This window comes from Sesamum indicum, linkage group LG9, assembly GCF_026168435.1.
Source record: "Sesamum indicum cultivar Baizhima isolate 11 linkage group LG9, ASM2616843v1, whole genome shotgun sequence".
Classification (NCBI taxonomy): Eukaryota; Viridiplantae; Streptophyta; class Magnoliopsida; order Lamiales; family Pedaliaceae; genus Sesamum; species Sesamum indicum.
The window spans coordinates 25533867-25550015 of record NC_142665.1 but is presented as its reverse complement, the minus strand read 5'-3'; the positions used below and the strand labels follow the sequence as shown (position 1 = coordinate 25550015).

Sequence of the window (16149 nt, the reverse complement as noted above, 5' to 3'; positions counted from 1 at the left end):
ATCTTCACCAAGTATAAATATGGCTCTCAAGCATTCATCTGAATCATCCCCATCATCAGTATAATTATTATTACCATCCACATACATACAAACAAACAAGAGTGTTGTAGTTACAGTTTCAGAATGAAGAATATGGTTAAATTTCTAGTACATGTTACATTTCTTGCCTGGCTTTCATCGAACCGTTTGTTTTGCATTAGTAGTGCGAAAATCCACAAGCACAGGAAGGTAGGAAAATCCAATATTAGTGCATATCCTGGTGGTGGAATGTCGGAAAACAACGATGCAGATAGTTCCACCACCTTTAATGTATTGAACTATGGTGCTAAAGGCGATGGCATTGCCGACGACACAAATGTAAGCATATGTTTCACCTTAATCATGTCGTTATCGTGATCATATCTCGTTTTCGTCTTATAATTTGATCATAGACTGTATGTATGGTTTATTACTAGTGAAGCAGTTGACATGACAAAGGAGTTATTACATGTGAAAAGGGATTGACTTACTGTAGTAATGCTTGGCAGGCGTTTGAGGCAGCATGGACTGATGCGTGCCAAGAACAAGGATCAGTGATGTTGGTCCCGTCAGGATCGGTATTCCTCGTCAAACCTATCTCCTTTTCAGGCCCCAATTGCATGTCCAACATTGTTTTCCAGGTAATTTTTTAGTATGCAATTTCAGTAAGAACGTAAGCAAATTAAGCATTATTAACCTACAGATTATCAGCTGATGCGCTCCTTTTTCCTCTTGTTTTCCTGCAGTTGGATGGTAAAATAATCGCTCCAAGGAGTTCGGGAGCGTGGGGATCAGGGCTCTTACAATGGCTGGAATTCACGAAACTGAAAGGAATAACAATCAGAGGTAAGGGAAGTATCGACGGTCAAGGGTCTGTCTGGTGGGATGACTACTCGACAGCAAATCCAACCGACGAATCAGACGCAGCAGGTTCTCCAGATTGGGTAATCACAAGCTTACATTTATCCGTATTTAATTCGAATACAAGTGGGAAAATCAGTCTCAAATATGTATAAAACTTATCATGCATGCTTCGTTTCCAATTCTCTCGGCAGGCAAGCGCTGAGGCTAAAGGAGGAATGCCAAGCACCAGGCCAACAGTGAGTACAGACTTTCCCTGGAAAATTTCGTGCTAATTGAGTTGTATAGAAAATAATCGCCCTGTTTCTGAATTCCAGGCACTTAGATTTTACGGAAGTACCGATGTTACAGTGACGGGGATAACAATTCAAAACAGCCCACAAACACACTTAAAATTCGACGATTGTATTGGGGTTCAGGTCTTCGGTATAAGCATCTCGTCCCCTGGAGACAGTCCCAACACAGACGGAATCCACCTCCAAAACTCCCAGGATGTCGTCATCCATACCACCTCTCTTGCCTGTGGTAATAATTGAATTAATCCCCTGAAATCAGACAATTTAATCACCGCCAAAACATGGTACGACTTAATTTGAGATCGACATGTACTATTTTCCAGGAGATGATTGCATTTCAATACAAACAGGGTGCTCAGGGGTATACGTTCACAATGTGAACTGCGGACCTGGGCACGGTATAAGCATCGGTGGACTAGGGAAGGATGGTACTAAAGCTTGTGTCTCCAATATTACCGTTCGCGACTCTACGATACAAAATACGTTGAATGGTGTAAGAATAAAGACTTGGCAGGTAAAATTTTATATTTGGTGCATATTTGCAATATGCAGTCTTTTATTATTGATTTTCTTTATTTCTAATTAGATCTATATTTGTGAACTACAGGGCGGGTCAGGATCAGTGCAAGGAGTGATGTTTTCCAACATTCAAGTTTCTGAAGTAGAAACTCCTATAATTATCGACCAATTCTATTGCAACGGGCACACATGCCCTAACAAGACATCGGCTGTAGCCGTTTCTGGTGTTTCCTATCAGTCCATAAAGGGAACTTACACGGTTAATCCTGTGAGTTTTGCATGCAGCGACTCCACACCGTGTGCCGGGATAACGCTATCAAGCATAGTACTGAACCCATCATCAGAGGCGAAGAATGATAATCCCTTCTGTTGGAAGGCCTATGGGGAGCTGCAAACAGCCACCACTCCTCCTATTGATTGTTTGCAAACAGGAGGTGCTTCCCATAAACAACCAAATAACAATGGGGGTTCATGCTGATCAATATTTTTATTAGACTCAATCATAAATATATAGTTGTTTGTGAAATTTACAATAGGATATGAGCTTGGTTTGATGCAAGCAAAATTTAAGAGGATAAGTGGTATGTATGAGATCATGTATTTGTAGCTTAAAAAGTTGAAAATAATAGAATATTAGTATTAGTACCATATTACATACGCCACATTTGATTACCTTAAATGTGATTTTTTTCGAAATGAACATGGTAATAATCATGAATTTATTCATAAACAACTTTTATAAAATTACGGGATATAAAGTATAATACGATGGAGAGGAAAGAGAATGAAGCATAAAGACTTATTTTTAGTCGGGGTTGAATTACTCCATAAACATATATAATACACATCCTCAATTTTAATAATATAGTATAGATAGTAACAATAATAATAATCTCTTTAGTATTTTTGGCGCCACCTGCTCGATAATGAACTGGAGATCCTTAGCTCTCGAAAAATTTTCCACTAATTTCATTTCAATAAAACATTAAACGTGCACGACGCACAATCAAGAAACAAAAATACACAGCAATCCCAAACAGGCCGTAACTCGATTTCAGCTTGGGTCAGGCCTTTATTTGTAATAAATTAAATTACGAAGCATATAGGCCTTTTTATGTATGCACTGTGGATCAGACCAATTATATTAAGGAGCCTGTGCATGCCTCATCAAAAGTGAACTTCATTAGTTCCCACCAATAGAGCAGGCGAGTCGGTAGAGCATATAATTGGCAGTTTTCTCTCGTTTCTTCCAAATTTTGCATCATCAGAGTCACCACTACCACTTCAGTGGAATCCGCTCTCCTAAAACCTCAACCCCATGTCTCTGTTCAAGGTTTCTTCTTCTAAATCTTTCTTACTTTGTAATGATTATGATTCTTTTCATCTTCTGTACTATATAGTCCTGTTCTTGTTGTATTGTCTTGATTATCAAGAATTCATAATTCTTTTGCTTTTGTTTAAAGATTTAATTTATTTTTTACTTTTTTTGTCCAAGATTTTGGCAAGAAATCATATGGTTTCTAAGTTGTTCTTCCAAATGTTGACTGTTTCTTGCTTTTCTTTTATTTTGCAGCCGTAATCCTCCATATTACGATTCAAGATTTTCATAAACTCATATTTCCCTAAAGACAACTGCAGAATTAACTAGAAGGCTGTTTTGCTTATCAAGAAAGCGTGAATTCCTGATAGAGGGTTTCTGTCGTTAAATTGTTTTCCCAAGGACTCGGTAAATGATCAGGCCGCATGGACAGAATGTGAGTAGTTTTGAGACTTGTGTTGATTTTTGGAGCCGAAGCCTGAGACATTGAGGAATATGGTTTTGAATTATGTGTTGCTTGGTGATTTTCATTACAGCGGAATCCTTCTGTTCATGACTGTGACCTTGATAGTAGTGAGTCGAATTGGCTACTTTATTCCCTTACCGAGATCTGGTAGGAGGTTGATGCCAAAAAATCTGTTGGTGAGTAAATTTCCATTATTTTCTTGTATTCTTTCCGAGGTTGATTTGGGTACTCCATTAGTAGGGAATTGGCAGAGAATTAATTCTTGTTTTTATTGAGGTTTAATGTTTCTTGGGTGTTGGGCTTTAATTTGTTTTCCTATATATTAATTATATATCATCATCTTGTTTGTTACTCTCCAAAATTGAATGTTGGAGCCTTGTTTTTGAATAATTCCTGCATTGCCTTTGCATGGTTTCATTGAATTCTTGCAGTTGTTGAATCGAGACTAGTCTAAGTTACTGGAAATATTGCAGAATGGTTTCTCTTTGGTTGGAATTTTTTTCTAAGCAGCTTCAGCATTGGTTAATGTGTGTCAGTAGTTGACAAAGTATGGCAATCATTTTTTGGCCATTGACGAGCCGAATACGAACCATTGTTTCATGTATGTTTTTCTGATCGGCTGTTCCACATGAAATGTGTCTTGTTTTTTCCTGCATTATATCCTTTATCAATCTTGGATATCTATTTCATCATTTCTTTCATTAACTTCTCCAGCTTGAATTGCCTTGTGAAGTACGTTCCTATTCTTTTCTCTTCAAACACAAGCTGCTCATAAACAATTCAGTCAGTTTGTATAATTCACCATATACGAATGTGCTTGGTGATTTGATGCCAGACTTAAGCTTTATGTTATTCGGCTTGGGATCAGTTCTCAGGTAGCAACATCAATCCTCATGTAGGTTTCATCTCTTTGAGGTCATATTTTTACTATAAATTGAATTGGTTTTATAGTTGTGCTCTGACTTTGTCCTGCCTCAGTAATGTTGATGCTGATTTCTTTAAGTGGAAGGCTCTGAATGGGTTCTCTCAATCAGACAATGGAGCTAAATCTGGTTCTTCCCCAGATGTAGTGATTTCTAACTTGGATGGCTAGGTTGAACGGTGGCACACCAGGACTTGGTGGTAATTTGCAGAAATCCTTGTCCAGGTGCGTTATCATGTTGTAAAAGAAGGCTTAGTTGGTCATAAGAGGATCAAGATTCATTTGTGTGCTAAGTTATTCATCTCAAGCAGGTTGAGATGAGCCCTTCTGAAATTTTAGTTGACTGCATAATACCTTTTGATTGCAAGATCCAGTGCTCATCTATCTGTGACCTCCTTAAGATGGTGGATATATCTTGGCTTTGCAGTGGTCGAGGCTCTAATTCTTTCCTTTTATTCTCTTCCCTATTCAACTCATGCAGCCAACATGTATTCTTTTTCAGTTTCGGAAGGAGGTCTAATTTGGCCTGCCCCTGAAGGGATTTTTCTTTGGCCACAAAACAGAAATTGGTAATACTATGTATGTTATATGCTGGACAGAACATGTCATGCTGACAACTTCATTCATGGTGTGCGGTGACAATGACTTGGATTCGTGACAAGGTATTGACTCAGGTTTGGTATTTTCCTCTGCATTTCTTGCACTGTGTTTTTTTTCTTTTCAAATTTCTGCATCTTGAAACTGGTGTTGCTTATCTACGCTGCTAATTTTGTTTAGTCTTGCCTTTCTGGGTCATTCTTATTTGCATTTTTGGAATTTTTGAGGGGGAAAAAAATTATGATAACAAACTAACATAATAGCACACAATGGTATTGTGAAGTCCAAGAGCCTGAAATGTTCAGTAGAAATTAAATTGTAGGCATGCCTTAAATGTTGTCTATTGATATACAAATCTAAAAGTTTGCTCATCATTTCTGCTGATAGTTATCTAGCTCTCTGACTCTTGCACATGGCAAGGACCAGGATCATTGTTAATTTCTGGCTACACAGATATACCTTTTTGTGCTTTCACCTTGCAACTATCTAGTTTTGTCACATATCCTCCCACTATTCTCGATCTTAATCTTTCATGAAAAGACAAGGGTATATTGAAATGTTCATATTCTGGACTGTTCCGTAAATGAGTGGGCGAATTATTTCATGAATGGTAAACATGTTGCATGCAGATGACTGTGTTGTGTAGTTGAGGAAAGAAGAGAGAAATCGATGGTAGACCTATGCAATACACCTTGAGCTTTCCACATCTTAGAAAAATGCTGGATTTCAAAATCAATGTAGTAGCATGGAGGCAATATCTGATTTTCTTTACCATAACACATATAGCATACAACTATTAAAAGGTGTCAACTTAGTAACTTACCCATAACACATATAGCATACAATATCTGGATTCCACGTTATATATGTCGTTTCTAGTAATACTTGTAACATGTATTTATTTGATTCTACAGGTGAAGAATATCGATTAGTATAGGTTATCTGTATATAAAAGTTTATTAAAAGACTGATGGGCTAGAGTTTTAATTTGGTTTACCAGTTCCATGTGAACTAAATAACGTCATATCTTTGAGATACGAATGGGAATCGAATGGGTTAAGTACGATTTAAACGCTCAATTGAAACACATTTTGACTGCTAAAAGCATGCTTTCGACGATATTTTAGAATCTAATGGTAGCCTACGTATCTTCATATTCCTCTCTTCAAGTTTTTAACAAAAATGTAACCAATGCCCCGTTCAATCCTTCTTTAACGAATTTTCTCACATATTTTGAAATCAAGAAAGGCTAAAACCATTGATTTTACACTTTGTAAATTTCAAACCCAAATTTGTTGCACTGATTTCTTTGAAAAGCCCACGCTACCACCATTTTTATTTGGAAATAGTAGGGTTGGAATTTTGGAGGACGCTAAAAATGTGAAGGATGCAAGTATTGAGTTGAGACCTAATTGAATTGGAGAAAAAAGGTCCTCTCTTTTTGTAGATTTATTCTTGGTTTATTTATTGCGTTGGGTTCTCTTTATGAGCTTGCTTTCAATTTTTTTGTTGTTATGCAGTTACCATTCTTGTATGAATTTATAGAAATCATGTTGGTTTATGTTGTTGAAATACTGTTTTTGCAGGTGTATCACGTAAAAAGTATGTTGATATGTCTATATTATATAACCATTAATTATTTTATTTGTGAATTTTGGAAATGAAATGCTTCGCTAAATTGTGGAATAGTAGTCTAGATGCCAACTTAAATTTCTTTCCATTTTTTTTTTCTTTTTGAATTTTACATAATACCGAATGATTTTTTGAGAAATACAAAGTTTTGGTAACTGAAATAATATTTAAACATGAAGCTTTTGGTTTTTAATAAAGAAGGATCAGGGACCCCGAAAAGCTCCTCCCACCCTTAGGTGGTTTATTTATAAAAAAAAAAAACATGAAGCTTTTGGATTTATTGAGGAAAATTATATCACTCACAAATTTATTTTTCATGTTTACTCAAATGTTTTCTCTTATCAAGCGATCTTCTGTTATCAACTTATATTTTCAAAATCAACGTGTGCTAATTTCTCTTCAAAGATAATGAAGATAAGTTAACTAAGTATACATTATATTTAATTAATCATTGTGCAGTTTGAATATGAACAATTTATCATTTTCTTGTTTTCGGATAAATGCGTGAAATTCACAATTTTAGATTTAAAATGTTTTATTAATTTTTTTTCTCATAAAAAATTCTGGATTTAAAATAGCTTTTGCAGTTTTCTGGAACACTTTAAGATGCATATTTTCTATTTTTTGGACAAATGCAGGAAAATAACATGTTTTTTGGATTTTCAAAGAAACTGCTCAATTAACTTTTCTTGTAATTAATGATAATTGAATTTAAACAGGTTCTTAACATCACTTAAAAAAAATATGCATTACTAACTATATCGCAATTTTCCAAGATATGATGAAAGGGCTTTTAAAAATGTAGATACAGGTAATTTTAAAAATAATTAATGCAGTTGGCATCTAGACGATCTTTCTACAATATAGTATGTGATGTTTCATTTCTGAAGTTCACAAGTGAACTAATTAATGGATGTATAATAATGATGTTTCAACGAACTTTTTGTGATGCATCTGCAAAATTGCAATGTCAACGACATAGACAAATACGATTTCTATCAAATTCGTTCAAAAATGTTGACCGTGTGACGGCAAAAAGTTGTGATAAAGCAAACTTGGAATGAGGTCTAACGCAATGCATACACCAAGAATAAATTAGCAAAAGCAGTGGAGGATTATCTCCTGTTTAGGCCTCCACTTGGAACTTACATTTGTCACATTTAAAGCCTTCTCAAAATTTACAATCCTATTGATTCCAAATTAGAATGTTGAGAACGTGAAGTTTTTCTAAAAATCAGAAACACCTTTGGGTTTGTAGTGTACAAAGAAAAATACAATGGTATGTAGATTTCTTGATTTTTAGATATGTGAAGAATTGGTAGGGAGGAAATTGATAATGGGCAATGGTTGTGTTTTTTGTTAGAAAAATGATGGAGAGGAATAGGTAGATATGCAGGCCATCCTTTGGTTCTGAATTTGATGTCAAAGTGCATTACTTTAAGCAGTCAATATGAAACAGTTTCAGTTGAATGTTTAAATCTTCTATACAACCTTCGAATTCCCATAGAGATTTTAAGAAATGATGTTATTTAGGTCAGCACAGAATGGAATAACCAAATACAAACTTTAAACTGATGATATCCTTGATTCTGCATTCTCTTTTTTCTTTCAGGCTGACATTGGATCAAAGAATTGCCTTCCGAAGCGTGGCTAAAGGTGACTTCGATCGCCGTGCAATGGAAGCGGCATACTAGACAATACTTAACGTTGTTGAAGAAAGTTTGCGGTGCTAGGTCCGGATTGTCTCATGTTCAAATGATTCTAAGTATGAGCCTCATCAAGGGTGTTGGAGGCCATTTGCGTACATCTAATGTAAAAACAAGTTCTTGCCCATGTGAATAAGAACGTCTTGTTTCTAGTACTCTCCTGGCTTCTCTGTATCATTTTAGAGACACATCTAAAGAAATTAAAAGAAAATTAATTTAAACGTTTTGATATTTCTGTTAACCAGTTGAAAAAACAAAACGAATGAATGTGTTTCGCCTTTCTATTTTTTCATATTCAATTCGCAAACTTTGATCCACAACTTAAATTCATGTTAAGAAAATTGTCCCATTCTTGAAAGCTTTGTCGAATAAGAAATCATGCATGTCCAAGTTTGGTCTATTATATTTCACCAACATTTATCAATCAATTTCTATCAAAGATTGAGTAATTTAATTTAATCTTTTACCTTTGTATATAGTAACTTTAGGTGCATTATCAACAAAATATATGACTACAAAAAACCCCTTTAATTTATTACTTCTGACATTAATAGTGACTTAAACATTGTCAATTTCATTGGGGTTCATGTCTTTGGTATAAACATCTAATCCCCGCGAAGTGTTTACATTTTATTTTTAAGTAAACTTGTAAAATGAAGTGCAGGATTATTGTAAGAATAAGTAGTCAAACATTCAAATTTCTAAAGTGGAAAGAAAGTCCTATAATCATGGACCATTTCTAATTCTAAATAAATAAATCAATTCGTTAACCAAAATCCATAGAATTTGTTAATATCAGCAAAAAGATTTGAATGAAATTCTATATTTAACTTAATTAACTTATTATTTAGTACTTATTGTCGATTAAACAAATCTTTTCTAATCTAATAGGGAAAAATGAATTTTTGAACTTTTCTCCTCGAAATAGGGATGAAGCGATGTTTAACTATCTCAAACAAGTACAAAATGTGCATGACTCTCAATTGGCAACAACACAAGAATCGTAAATGTTACAAAGGTTTCTCGGTTTTTTATTTGAATTTGCATGTATAAGAGACTTGAGATGATATAACGTCTCTCCAAAGAAGACATATATACGTTAAGTCCTCATGATATTTGAAACTGCACATATAGCCCCTAACTATATATAGAGAATAATTCAACAAAATGTCATGATATTTGAAACTGCACATATAGCCCCTAACTATCTTAAATAATCCTCTAAAGCTCATTGAAGCATCTCCTCCATCAACAACGACCTTCACGGAGAGTTGAAAAACCAAGGGGAGATAAAAATTAAAAGAAAATTCAATTTTCATTCAAAGATTAGAAGGTCGTGCATTCAAGTTCTTTTATCAAAATGAAGGCTACGTGCTTAAAATTGTGATCCTTAATTAAAATCAAAACGGCCCATTCTTTTTTTATTTAGTACTGATTAATTATTTCGCAGTATTGTTCACAAACGTGATGTTGGTTCCAATTTTTTGAAACACAACTATTTTTATTATATGTAATTAATTTTATATATATATATATATATCATGATATAACAACGACCCAACAATGATGTAAAATACTTAATTTTCTATCATTTGGAAAGATAAATAAATTTAAAAAGAAAAAAAGAAAATTATAGGTAATTAGTCAAAAAGTAATCCAATCAAGCGAAGATTAACACTATAGAATTGTTGTAATATGTTGGGATTATCTGCATTAGGATTTAATAATTAGTACCTACTTGACCTTTATAATTACCCAATAATAATTATAGAAATTAAATCATTCATTATGATTTATAAAATTCAAAAATCTTATTATGTGTGAAATTTACCTGTCGGGTTTCTTTCCCCTATATACATATACACACACATAATATTTCAAAACCTTTGCACAACAAAATCACACACAAAAAACACAATGAAAATGTGTCCCCAAACATATCTTATGTTTTTCATTTACGTTGTCCTGTGTTTTACTTGTTCACAGCAGCATGCGTTTTGCCAGCCGACAGCTCTAACACTGACAGCATTCACATTTCAAATGTTCAGCACGTTCAAATTCATGACTCGAATCTTGCTTGTGGTAATTTCTCAACCATAAACCCTAAAACAATACATTGGGAATAATTTTATTTATACTTCCTCATTTATAATTTATTTCTACAAATTAATTTTACCTTTTGAATAGTTGCACTTACATTTATGAGAAATGTCAATATTATTTATACGAAACACTTATACTTTTTGAAAAATTATACATACATTCCCCAAAAAATCAATATTATTAAATGAACTATATTTACTTTTTAGGTGTCATGGGTGATTTTTGTAATTATACAAAGATATAAATAGAACATAGATTAGAAATATAAATATAATTATTACAAAATATTATATATCATATCTATATATATATATATACATAGGAAACATGATTTGACAACTCCCACTTCTGCAGGAGATGATTGTGTCCGGATGCTCTGATGTAAGAATATACAATGTGAATTGTGGACCTGGTCATGGGTACAGCATTGGAGGACTAGGCCCAAACAAGACCCAAGCTCAGGTTTCAGACATTGTTGTTTTCAACTCTACGGTGCAAGACTCCTTGACGGGAGTCAGGATCAAAACTTGGCGGGTACCCTCAAAACCAACTTCACTTATTATTCTTTCACATTCTGTCACTTCTTGTGGTGGTACTTCAGGAAAGTGCTGCCTAGAAAAGAACAGCGATCAATCGTATAACAAGTATTCATTTGACCGTCTTGTTTCATGGACGCTCCAGGGTGGCTATGGCTCGGTGCACGACATTAGATTCTCGAACATTACAGTGACCAACGTTAAAACCCCGATAACCATAGACCAAAACTACTGCGGCGACGCCAAGATTTGCAATTGTACAAATGATACGAATGCGGTGGCTATAACGAGCGTGGCGTATGAGAACATAACAGGGACATACACGTCTATATCTGTGTCTCTTAATTGTAGCGAGTATAAGCCGTGTAGAAATTTGACGGTGGCGATCATCGACATAGTAGCCTCAGAAGGGAGCAGGCAGGGAGGTGGAGATAAGGAGGGTGCACCCTACTGCAAAAATGCTTATGGAAGAGTGCTTACAAATACTTCTCCTCCATTACAGGACTGTTTGTTGCCCGAAGCAGCTGTGCCTATGCCACCGCAGGCTGTTGGCTATCTGTTCTGATAACTCTTACAACTCGCCATAATTTTAAGTCAACGACGATAAGAACAAATAAGAGCAAGAGAGAGCATCACACTCCAATAATAGTTGCATGTTTCTCTCACATCAGATCATGGTATCAACAAATTGAAAATTTTAAATATACATGATCCGGGTCGAAAAATGCGATCTCGTGATTCGATCTCCACTCGAAGCGCCTATTCGTCCAAGACCAGATTTTGGGTTCCCTGAGAATGAAAACACGAACTGTGAGCTCGTCGGGCACGTCCCCGACAATGACCCTCCGACGCTCAAGTTAGTTTGGTCGAATGAAATTGGTTCGATCTAGGAGTTCGGTCTCAATTAAAGCGTATCAGTTACCTCATTTATGGCGTGTCGGGGTCTATTTATAACATACAGTTGTACGGTAAGTACTGGGCCACGTGGCCTTATCTCGTTGGTGTACGTCCCGATCGAACGGTGGTGAATGTCCGGGTTACCAGTCGGTGTACGCGATCCGGGTCGGGTCCCATGCGACCCGCCTGTTACAATATTCGCGGATCCTGACCTCAAAATGACTGTAATGCCCTTAATGAGGGGTGTTTTGGTCCTTTTGCAGGTATGATATTTGAGTACTCATCATTACTCCCTCAGTTTCTCAAAGTGCGAGCTCGCGCTTTAGAGGAAGTCGAATCGTCGCTGCGGACACGTGTCTCCCTCCTATCAGTCTGATCTGTGGCGCGTATCTCAAGGGGCTTTGCCTATAAATACTCCCAGCTTTCAAAACATTTCTCCTGCCCCACATACTGACTTTCGGCGACCATTTTTACAGCCTGAAGTTCGAATTCGACCTGCAGCTTCCAGAGTGGTTACCACAGCTCCCTTCATGAATTTCTCGCATAACATATAGAGCTCTTTCCTCATCCAAACACTTCAGGAGAGGTCCATCCACCGTTCGCTTATAGAGCTGTCCTGACAACATAGTGAATCGGGTGGCTCTGAATTTGACTCTCTTAGCGGCAATGGGGTCAAGAGGCAAGGTGCCGTCTTTAAGATATTTGGCAATTTCGTCCTTCCATGATTCAGGTTCTGCGATCGTCTGCACCTCCTTTCCGCCTGCGATACTTGGTCGTGCTCGAACCAGAGCCGTGATCTTGCGATCTCCAATCCCATCCATGGCGGCCCCGAACTTGGATAAGGCGTCTGCCTTGTCATTTTCTGCTCTTGGGACCTGCAAAACCGAACATCTGTCAAATTTTTTCATCCACTGCTGAGCGATTTCCTTGTAGGCTGTCATGGTTTTCTCTCTCGTCTCATACGTCCCTTCGATCTGCAGAGCGATTAACTGAGAGTCCGTGAACACCTCCAAATCTTGGGCGCCCGCCTGGAAGGCGAGCTCTAGTCCCAGTACGAGCGCCTCGTACTCGGCTTCATTGTTTGTCACGGGGAAGGCCAGGCGAATGGCTGCTTCGATCTCGACTCCCTTCGGTCCCTGTATCCATACTCCGGCCCCTCCACTGTTGGCGTTCGAGGCTCCATCTACGTGTAGTATCCATTTGGAGGTTTGCTCTTCGACCATTCTGGGTAGATCGGGTTCACCTGCTAGCTCTGTCACAAAATCTGCTAGTACTTGTGCTTTTTGGGCCGTCCTAGGTCGATATTCTATGTCATGTTGGCCCAACTCTACCGTCCACTTGATCAATCGACCTGATGCTTCGGGTCGCGACATGATGTGCTTCAAGGGGTAGTTCGTTAGCACGATCACCTTATGCGATTGGAAGTATGGTCGTAGCTTTCGAGCGGTGACCACGAGCGCGAGTGCCAACTTCTCCATCTCCGTGTATCTCAATTCGGCCCCTTGGAGCATTTTGCTTACGTAGTAGATGGGGTTCTGCTGACCTCCTTCTTCTCTCACCAACACCGAGCTTACTGCATGTTCCGATACACCCAGGTAGAGGAATAGTTCTTCGTGTTCCTTCGGGTTTGCTAATAAGGGAGGGGTCGTCAGGTACTTCTTCAGCTCGTGCAAGGCCTTCTCACACTCCTCGTTCCATTCGAAGTTCTTGGGTTTTCTCAAAATCCTGAAAAAAGGGAGACTTTTGTCAGCTGACCGCGAGATAAACCTTCCGAGAGAGGTGATTTTCCCTGTCAACTTCTGGACGTCTTTGATCGTGGCTGGAGAGCGCAGATCCATGATGGCTCGAATTTTCTCCGGGTTAGCTTCGATTCCCCGTTCGCTAACCATATATCCCAAAAATTTTCCTCCACCTACTCCAAACGTGCATTTGTCTGGGTTGAGTTTCATCCCGTATGATCTCATGATAGCGAACGCCTGGGCGAGATCAGTGAGGTGATCCTGCGACCTCTTGCTTTTTACGAGCATGTCATCCACGTACACCTCCATCGTCTTTCCGAGCAGGTCTCCGAACATCTTGTTAACCAGGCGCTGGTATGTAGCTCCTGCGTTCTTTAAACCAAACGGCATCATATTGTAACAAAAGATTCCTTTTTCTGTGATGAACGAAGTCTTGTCCTTGTCTTCTTCCGCCATGTGTATCTGGTGATACCCCTGGTACGCGTCCATCATCGAGAACATCTCGTAACCTGCGGTGGAGTCCACCATGACGTCGATCTGGGGCAACGGATAGGGATCTTTGGGGCACGCCTTGTTCAGATCCGTGAAGTCCACACACATTCGCCATTTCCCTGCGGATTTGGGGACAAGCACCACGTTAGATAGCCAATCGGTGTACTGAATCTCCTCTACATACCCGGCATTGAGCAGCTTGGTCACTTCTTTTCGGATGATTTCATTTTTGTCGCTCCCGAAAGACCTCTTCTTTTGTCGCACAGGTCGCATCGTTGGGTCTGTATTCAACCTATGCACGATCACCCCAGGGTCGATTCCTGTGAAATCAGATGGACCCCACGCGAACACGTCCATGTTCTCTTTCAGGAATTCGATCATGGCCACCTCTCTCTCCTTCAGGCTCGCTCCTATCCTGGTGGTTCTGTCCGGCTCATCAGGAGTGAGCTGGACGACTTTGTACTCCTCAGTGGGCTTTAGGTGCTCCGGCTCGTAGGGCCGAGGTTCAGCGTCTTCTTTCATTCTTCTCTTCTTCGCTTCGGGTTCTCCCTTCAGTGATAGATTGTAGCATTTCCGCGCCTCTTTCCGGTCGCACGCTACCTCTCCTACCCCGCGATCTGTTGGGAATTTCACCTTCATATGGTAGGTGGAGATGACTGCCCTGAAAGAGTTCAGTCCTGGCCTGCCCAATATCACATTGTACGCAAATGGGGTATCCACTACCAAAAATTTTACCATTGTTGTCCTCCGCCTGGGCTCGTCCCCTATGGATACTGGCAACTCGATCATTCCTAAGGACGTTACCTCGCTTCCCCCAAAACCGACTAGCGGTGTTTTTACCGGCTCCAACCGAAGATTTTCCAAGCCCATTTTGTCAATCACATTTTTGAAGATGATATCTGCGGAACTCCCGCTGTCCACCAAGACCTTGTGAACTGTGAAATTAGCGATGTCAAGTCTGATGACGATCGGGTCGTTCATCTCTCCCGTCTCCTCGGGTTTATCAGAGCTGCTAAAGGAAATGGCCTCCTCTTCTTCCACTTTCAGCACGAACTCTTTTCCTCTGCTTGAGTTCGAAGTTCTGGCGCATCTCTTCCTATCCCTGTTCGAGCTATTCGAGCTAGATCCCCCTGCAATCGTGTAAATTACTCCTTTAGTTGGCGCGTTGTTTGGGGTGGTCTGGGCGTGCATCGACTTCGATGGCCCCGGGTTTCTGTCTCTGCTCCTCGACCTGCTTCTCCTTGGTTCCTCCCTGCCTGTTCTGCAGTTGTGGGGGACTCGGTCTCTAAAGTACCCCTGCCTCATTAACCTTTCGATTTCGTCTTTCAATTGGAAGCACTCTTCCGTGTTGTGCCCTCTCTCCCGGTGAAACCTGCAGTATTTGTTGGAAAATTTCTTGGAGGGTGTATATCTAGTGTGCCTTGGCCATTTGAGAACATCCGCATTCTCGACCATCATCAACGCTTTTTCCCGCGACATTGGCAGTGGGGTGTAGTTGTGATATTTGGGAATGTATTTGGGCTCTCTTAGCTTTTCTTGCTTCTGTCTACTTCCCCCGACCTCTCTTGCTTCATTTGGTTTCCTGTACATCTGCTCGCGCTCCTTCCGCTCATAGTCCTTCATCGCATTCATCTCCTCCTCGTCTATATATTTCTGGGCTAGGGCCATGAGCTGCTCGGCGTCTCCAGGTGGGTCGCGTGCAAGTGCGGATGCGAACGGGCCCTTTTTCAAACCATGAATCAAAATACTGACCATCATATCTATACGCAGGTCCTGTATCTCTATCATTTCGTTATTGAATCTCCCTACGAAACTTTTCAATGTCTCGTCCTCTCTCTGCCGTATGGTGAATAAATGGGTGGCAGATCTCTTTTGCTTCCTCCGGCTTGCAAAGTGGAAGGAGAATTTTTGGATCATTTGCTCATGTGAAACAATGCTTCCCCTAGGTAAATTGGTGAACCATTCTTGTGCCTTTCCAGTTAATGTGGTCGCAAACAATTTGGCCATGATTGGGCCTGGCTGCCCGTATAAGTTCATAACCATATCA

At 39.0% G+C, this 16149-nt stretch overlaps 3 protein-coding genes and 1 pseudogene across 17 annotated transcripts; 3 read left to right on the top strand and 1 right to left on the bottom strand.

The window, feature by feature from the left end:
* Positions 1 to 55: 55 nt before the first annotated feature.
* On the top strand, positions 56 to 2342 carry LOC105177336 (polygalacturonase At1g48100). Its single transcript, XM_011100459.3, has 7 exons — positions 56 to 357; positions 528 to 659; positions 765 to 962; positions 1074 to 1118; positions 1197 to 1404; positions 1499 to 1689; positions 1783 to 2342. The coding sequence occupies exons 1-7, from the start codon at positions 124 to 126 to the stop codon at positions 2170 to 2172; spliced, it is 1398 nt and encodes a 465-aa protein (XP_011098761.2). The 5' UTR covers positions 56 to 123; the 3' UTR covers positions 2173 to 2342.
* A 509-nt stretch (positions 2343 to 2851) lies between these two features.
* Positions 2852 to 8576, top strand: LOC105177118 (uncharacterized). 15 transcript variants are annotated; one of them, XM_088885489.1, is made up of 7 exons: positions 2853 to 3027; positions 3268 to 3448; positions 3549 to 3654; positions 4193 to 4353; positions 4430 to 4625; positions 5000 to 5062; positions 8242 to 8576. In XM_088885489.1, exons 2-5 carry the CDS (start codon positions 3438 to 3440, stop codon positions 4569 to 4571), a joined length of 420 nt encoding a protein of 139 aa, XP_088741615.1. In that variant the 5' UTR covers positions 2853 to 3027; positions 3268 to 3437; the 3' UTR covers positions 4572 to 4625; positions 5000 to 5062; positions 8242 to 8576. The 15 variants fall into 15 exon arrangements, 6 of the variants coding, with proteins under 6 accessions (XP_088741615.1, XP_088741616.1, XP_088741613.1 ...); XM_088885490.1 differs by having other exon boundaries at positions 5000 to 5074; XM_088885487.1 differs by having other exon boundaries at positions 4882 to 5062.
* A 689-nt stretch (positions 8577 to 9265) lies between these two features.
* LOC148787031 (polygalacturonase At1g48100-like) lies at positions 9266 to 11539 on the top strand (annotated as a pseudogene).
* An 802-nt stretch (positions 11540 to 12341) lies between these two features.
* Positions 12342 to 16109, bottom strand: LOC148787030 (uncharacterized). The gene has a single exon (XM_088885039.1). It carries the CDS (start codon positions 16107 to 16109, stop codon positions 12342 to 12344), a length of 3768 nt encoding a protein of 1255 aa, XP_088741165.1.
* Between the last annotated feature and the right edge of the window lie 40 nt (positions 16110 to 16149).